We start from the raw sequence: 6,564 nt of genomic DNA on the forward strand, positions 1-6,564 counted from the left end.
GTCAGTAGCAGTAGGGTAGGGTGTTTTCTACCACTTGGCGTGAGGTCGAGAAGTCAGGCACAATGGTGACAGGTACGCTTCCCATTTTGGGGCACCATGCTTTAGTTTTGTTTGACTCTAGCTCTTCGCATTCGTTTATATCTGTTGTATTTATAAGGCATGCCATGTTAGACTCAAAACCTTTGCCATTTGCATTGTCCATTCCACTCCTTTAGGAGAGATCATGTTAGCTACAGAAAAGATAAAAACATGTTAGGTAGAGGTAGCAAATCGCGTATTAGATGTAACCTTGATAATTTTAGATATGCGTGATTTTGATGTGATATTGAGCATGGATTGGTGAGCTGCTAATCATGCCAGCATAGATTGCTCCCGTAAGGAGGTCATCTTTAACCCTCCTACAGGAGCCAGTTTTAAGTTTAAAGGGGTTGGGACCGTAGTCCTACCCAAAGTGATTTCAGCATTGAAGGCCCGTAGACTATTTGACCAAGGAGTCTGGGGCTTTATGGCCAGTGTGGTGGACACTAGAGAGACTGAAGTCACCTTGACTTTAGAGCCAATAGTGAGAGATTTTCCAGACGGTTTTCTAGAGGATCTTCTCGGGCTGCCCCTGAAGCAGGAGATAGATTTTGCTATTGAGTTGGAGCCAGGCACAACCCCTATTTCGAAGGCTCCATACAGGATGGCCCTGGCAGAGTTAAAGGAACTGAAGGTCCAATTGTAGGAGTTGTTGGACAAGGTTTCATACACCCTAGTTTGTCACCATGGGGTGCACCTGTTTTGTTTGTGAAAAAGAAGGATGGATCGTTACGTCTATGCATTGATTACAGAGACTGAACAAGGTAATAGTCAAGAACAAGTATCCCTTCCCCATGATTCATGATTTGTTTGACCAGTTGCAAGGAGCTACGGTATTCTCAAAGATTGATCTCCAGTCAAGATACCATCAGTTGAAAATAAAATATAGTGACATACCTAAGATAGCTTTTCGTTCGAGGTATGGCATTATGAGTTGATAGTGATGTCGTTCGGTCTAATGAATACACCAACAGTATTCATGGATTTGATGAATAGGGTGTTCAAGGAATTTCTCGACACCTTTGTGATCATTTTTATTGATCACATATTGGTATATTCGAAGATAGAGCCCGAACATGAAGAGCATTTGCAGAAAGTTTTGGAGACGTTGAGGGCCAAACAGTTGTACGCTAAGCTTTCTAAATGTGAATTTTGGTTGAGGCAGGTGTCCTTTCTAGAGCATGTAGTATCGAAGAAAGGTGTCTCTGTTGATCCTGCAAAGATTGAGGCAGTTACGAGTTAGGCTCGTCCAACCACAGTCAATGAAAATGTGCAATTTCCTAGGGTTAGTAGGCTACTATAGACGATTTGTGTAGGACTTATCTCGTATAGCCGCCCCATTGACTCAGTTGACCTTGAAGGGAGCCCCTTTCATTTGGAATGAGACTTGTGAGAGTAGTTTCCAGATGGATCAAATGGTTTTGTCATTTACAGTGATGCGTCCAAGAAGGGGTTGGGATGCGTACTGATGCAGCAGGGTAGGGAAGTTGCTTACGTTTCACGTCAGCTAAAGAAGCATGAATAGAATTATCCCACGCACGACTTGGAGTTAGCAGCAGTGGTTTTTGCTCCTAAGATTTGAAGACATTACTTATATGGAGAGAAGATACAAATCTTCACCGACCACAAGAGTTTAAAGTACTTTTTCACTCAAAAAGAGTTGAACATGAGGCAAAGAAGGTGGTTGGAGCTGGTGAAGGATTATGACTATGAAATTTTGTACCATCAAGGAAAGGCAACTGTAGTGGCAGATGCTCTAAGCAGAAACATGGCTCATTCAGCAGCCCTCATTACTAAACAGGCTCATTTGTGCAGGGAGCTAGAGAGTGCAGAGATTGCGGTGGCAGTAGGAAAGGTCACGGCACAGTTAACACAGTTATCAGTGTGACCGAGTCTAAGGCAGAAGATTATTGATGCGCAGCGAGGTGACCCTTATCTAGAGGAGAGAGTTTGTAGGGTGGAGTCAGGCCAAGATGGCAGATTCTTAGTATCAGCGGAAGGTGGCCTCCTTTATCAGGGACGTTTGTACGTGCCAGCAATTAGTGATATTAAAGATGAGTTTTTGTCAGAGGCTCATAGTTCCTTATTTTCGATTCACCTCAACAGCACCAAGATGTATCAGGACTTGAAACGTTACTACTGGTGGAATGATATGAAAAGAGAGATTGCAGAGTTCGTTAGTAAATGCTTGCCAGTAGGTGAAAGCCCCGAGGTAGAAACCAGCAGGCTTGTTATAGCCATTGAGTGTACCGGAATGGAAGTGGGAGCATGTGTCTAAGGACTTCATCGTGGGGTTGCCATAGACAGTCAAAGGTTTCAAAGTGATATGGGTTGTGGTAGACAAACTTACAAAGTTAGCACATTTCATACCTGGGAAGTCCACCTTTTCAATGAATAAGTGGGCACAGATATACATAAAGAAGGTGGTGAGATTGCACGGAGTGCCTATGTCTATCGTGTTGAACAGAGACCCTCATTTCATGTCTAATTTTTGGAAAAGTCTTTAGGCAGCTTTAGGTACCCGGTTAGATTTCAATACAACTTTCCACCCACAGACTGATGGGCAGACAGAGCGATTGAACCAGATATTGGAAGATATGCTGCGTGCCTGTGCCATAGAATTTTCAGGAAGCTGGGATGCTCACTTGCATTTTTGGAGTTTGCTTATAATAACAACTACCAGTCAATTATTAGGATGTCACCATTTAAGGCTCTATATGGGAAGATTTGCAGGTCCCCTGTTTGTTGAGATGAGGTAGGAGAGAGGAAATTGTTAGGACCTGAATTGGTGCAGACCACGAATGAGGCAATACAGAAGATCAGAGCTCGTATGCAAACGGCTCAGAGCAGACAGAAGAGCTATGTCGATGTAAGACGTAAGGACCTGGAATTTGAGATTGGTGTGAAAGTGTTTTTAAAAGTGGCACCCATGAAAGGTATTATGAGGTTTGGCAGGGAGGGGAAGTTGAGTTCGAGATTCATTGGACCTTTGAAGGTCCTAGAGTGAGTTGGCCCCATAGCTTACCGATTGGCATTGCCCTCAGCACTGTCTTCAGTTCATAATGTCTTCCACGTTTCGATGCTAAGGAAGTATGTGACAAACCCATCCCATGTAGTTGACTTCGAGCCCTTGCAGTTAAACGACAACTTGACCTAGGAAGAGAAACCTGTACAGATCCTCATCAGAGAAGTAAAGACATTATGCCGTAGAGAAATAGCTTTTGTGAAAGTCCTGTGGCAGAATCACCTGTTCAAGGAGGCTACTTGGGAGTGAGAGGATGAAATGAAGGCCCAGTACATGGAGCTTTTTTAAGAATGAACTTTCGAGGACGAAAGTCCTATGAGGAGGGAAGAATGTAACACTACGTATTTTTTTCTTTAGTGTTAATGTAATTTCAGTAATTTTATTAGTGGAGGGCCTTTTTGGAATTTTGGAGTTCAAGTGTAAGTGGGGGAATTTAATTTTTGACCTTACAAAATTATTCAATTTAGAAATTAATGACAAGAATTAATTTCACTTTTTTTTAGGAAAGAAAGGAAGTTAATAAAATAAAGAGGAATAAGGAAAGGAATAAAATAAAGTTTATTTTCTTTTCTTTTTAAGTTTTTAAGTTTTATTATTATTTTTTTTATAAAAACAAAAATTCCCCTTCTTCTTCTTCCACACACCATGCACCCCCCTTGTGAAAACCCTAGCCGCCGAACCACCCAGCAGTCACTTTCCGTCGAACCCAACGCCGACGAGCAATCGGCAATCCGAAACCCCCTCAGTGTGCCATCGGTCAGACGTGAAGCCCAGCCGCATGCTAGCGTCACTCGACGTCATCAGTCAGACCGTTGGAGTCGCGCCTCGTGAAAATGCTAGACCGTTGGAGCTACACCGGCCTTCATGTGCGAGCAAGCCCAACCGAGAGACGCCGATGCTTCGAGCTTCAACTCCCGCCACTGCCTTCATGCCTAGCCGCCACACCTTTTCTTCCAGCAATCACTCGAAACCGCCCAACCCTATTTTGTTGAGGCTGAGTCGCTTGTCCAGCCCATCGCCCGAGCCCAGCCATCGATCTCCCCCGCTCACTGCCCTTCTTTGCGGTCATTCATCAGATTTCTGCAAGTGTTGGTGAGTTCTGGGTAAGAGCGGTTGAGTTTAGAAGGTTCTCGGTTGCCCATTAAATTTTAGTTTTCTTTTTGGTTGATGTCGATTATATTTGGAATTTAGATCCAAGATTGGAGTACTTCAGAGTACGCAACGTGCTGTCCAGCGGACTCGAACTCGTTCGACAAGTAGTTTGATAAGCGTTGCGATCCTTGTTGTTGGTTGTCGGCCACCTATTCATTATTGGACTAAAAGAATGGTTTAATTCTAAGTATTTTGAAAGTTCTAAGTCATCATCCATTGAATTTTAAAATCTGCTAAGAGGAGATTTTGGAGTCGAAATCTTGTGAGTTTCGTTTAGGTAAGTTATTTGGTGACCATTTGATTAAATTTGAATGTTTGGATCCTGGTTCCAAAGACTGAAATTTAGTATTATGTTTGTATTAGGGGACTTAATTCAAGATTTATTTTGTTGGAGATCATTAGCTTAGATTAATATCTGAATTTGACTTTTCGATAAGTAATCTTACTATTGGAACTGCCCACGGGCCAGGTACTGGATGTAGCTAGCATGATAGATGAATGTTAGGATAGAATGACAGCTTGATGAATTGATAGTTTAGTATAACGGATGCATGTTCTTGCTTGAGGATCTGAAAGGTGTATTTGTGCACATAGATGCTTGAATGCTAGCATGAGATGATATTTGATTCCATGAGGTTGTATGTGATCTGTGGATATTGAGGCATGTGTGCATGTTTTAGAGCCATGATGTTGAGGTATATATATATGTCAAAGAACCATATTGTGATAACAATGGTGTCGAGCCTATGATAGTGATTTTACGGATTCGTTAGAATGCCCACTAGGTTTGTGTTTCCTTCGAGATTCGTTTGTGTTTCCTTTGGGATTCACCAGTTTGTGTTTCCTTCGGGATTCACCAGTTTGTGTTTTCTTTGGGATCCATCAGTTTGTGTTTCTTTCGGGATCCACCAGTTTTTGTTTCCTTCGGGATCCACAAGTTTTTGTTTCCTTCGGAATTCACCAGTTTGTGTTTCCTTCGGGATCCACCAGTATGTGTTTTCTTCAAGATTCACAGTTTGTGTTTTCTTTGGGATCCACCAGTATGTGTTTCATTTGGGATTCACCAGTTTGTGTTTCGTTCGGGATTCACCAGTTTGTGTCTCCTTCGGGATTCACCAGTTTTTGTTTCCTTTGGGATTTACCAGTTTGTGTTTCCTTTTGGATCACCAGTTTGTGTTTCCTTTGGGATTCACTAGTTGTGTTTCCTTCGGGATTCACCAGTTATTGTGTTTCCTTCGGGACTCATCAGAGGTAGTGAGCATATTTAGCTACAGTAGGATAGAAATCAGTTTTTCATGTATGTATAAGTCCCAGGTAGACTACGACAATTTATATGCTCCACCAGAGGTTGGCATCTAGAGGACATAGATGCCTAACCTGACCCCAGTAGTGGGGTTACTTACTGGGTATTTTATACTCATTCTTTCTCATATTGTTGTTTCAGGTAAAGATAGAGATGCACCGGTGACGGACAAGCGGAATTCGTGATCGAGCCACTAGGACTAGTTTTATCCTTCCGCTCATGAGATTTAGACTTCTTTTCATGTTTTTCTTAGCTTTCAATTTTGATGTTTAAGACTTACTATTAAGAATCGCTTTCAGATTTATTTATTATCAGTTATGTTCTATGGGTACCCAACCGTTGTTTTTAATATTTAAATTTAAATGCAAAGTCTTTTAAATTTATCTTATTTAATTAGCATTTATTTCACCATAACAGAGTGTCGTTTTAAGTTCCATGCATGCATGTATTTAGTAACAGTCTAACTTAAGTCCTAAGGGGTCGGGTCGTTACAGTTGGTATCAAAGCCCATGTTTTGGGTTCTATAGACTGACTTACTACGTAAAACTAGATAGTCCGTGTGGCCCAGTAACGAATCTCTCGTCATCGCCAGGTATGTCCTACTAATGAAAGTTTCAATGCATATATGAGAATAGTGATGTAGTGTTTTAATTGCATGATTTCTGAGATAGACCCAGAGATAGATAGTTAATTTATGAGTTCATGACAGGACATGGCACCTAAACCTAAAACAAGAAAGACAGTTAGAGAAGAAGTGCAAGCAGAGGAAGCTGAACAAAGGAAGTAGTTCATAGTAAGTGGGTGAAGGAAATGTGTCAACATATCCTACGGTCTCCTCCATTAGTCTGAACCGTGAGATTCCTATGTTACACCTGCTGGTTAGCTTTAAGCAGCCCTTTGCTAGTCGTTTAACGATGGCTATCCCTACGGAGGGTTGTAACATAGGATTCGGAACAACCCAGGCTTTAGTAAAATGAATAGGATTTTATAGTTCCGTCTTGGGTAT

General features: G+C 41.8%; 1 protein-coding gene and 1 long non-coding RNA gene across 2 annotated transcripts; both read left to right on the top strand.

The window, feature by feature from the left end:
- The first annotated feature begins 1,744 nt into the window (after nucleotides 1-1,744).
- LOC150033195 (uncharacterized) lies at nucleotides 1,745-2,837 on the top strand. Its single transcript, XM_090306316.1, has 3 exons — nucleotides 1,745-1,960; nucleotides 2,096-2,338; nucleotides 2,586-2,837. Exons 1-3 carry the CDS (start codon nucleotides 1,745-1,747, stop codon nucleotides 2,835-2,837), a joined length of 711 nt encoding a protein of 236 aa, XP_090162442.1.
- An 872-nt stretch (nucleotides 2,838-3,709) lies between these two features.
- On the top strand, nucleotides 3,710-5,946 carry LOC150033196 (uncharacterized). The gene is made up of 2 exons (XR_016523639.1): nucleotides 3,710-4,195; nucleotides 5,700-5,946. It is a non-coding gene; the product is annotated as an uncharacterized LOC150033196 (long non-coding RNA).
- The last annotated feature ends 618 nt before the right edge of the window (nucleotides 5,947-6,564 follow it).

This window comes from Benincasa hispida, chromosome 10, assembly GCF_027475165.1.
Source record: "Benincasa hispida cultivar pf3 chromosome 10, pf3_genome.v1.1, whole genome shotgun sequence".
Taxonomy (NCBI): Eukaryota; Viridiplantae; Streptophyta; class Magnoliopsida; order Cucurbitales; family Cucurbitaceae; genus Benincasa; species Benincasa hispida.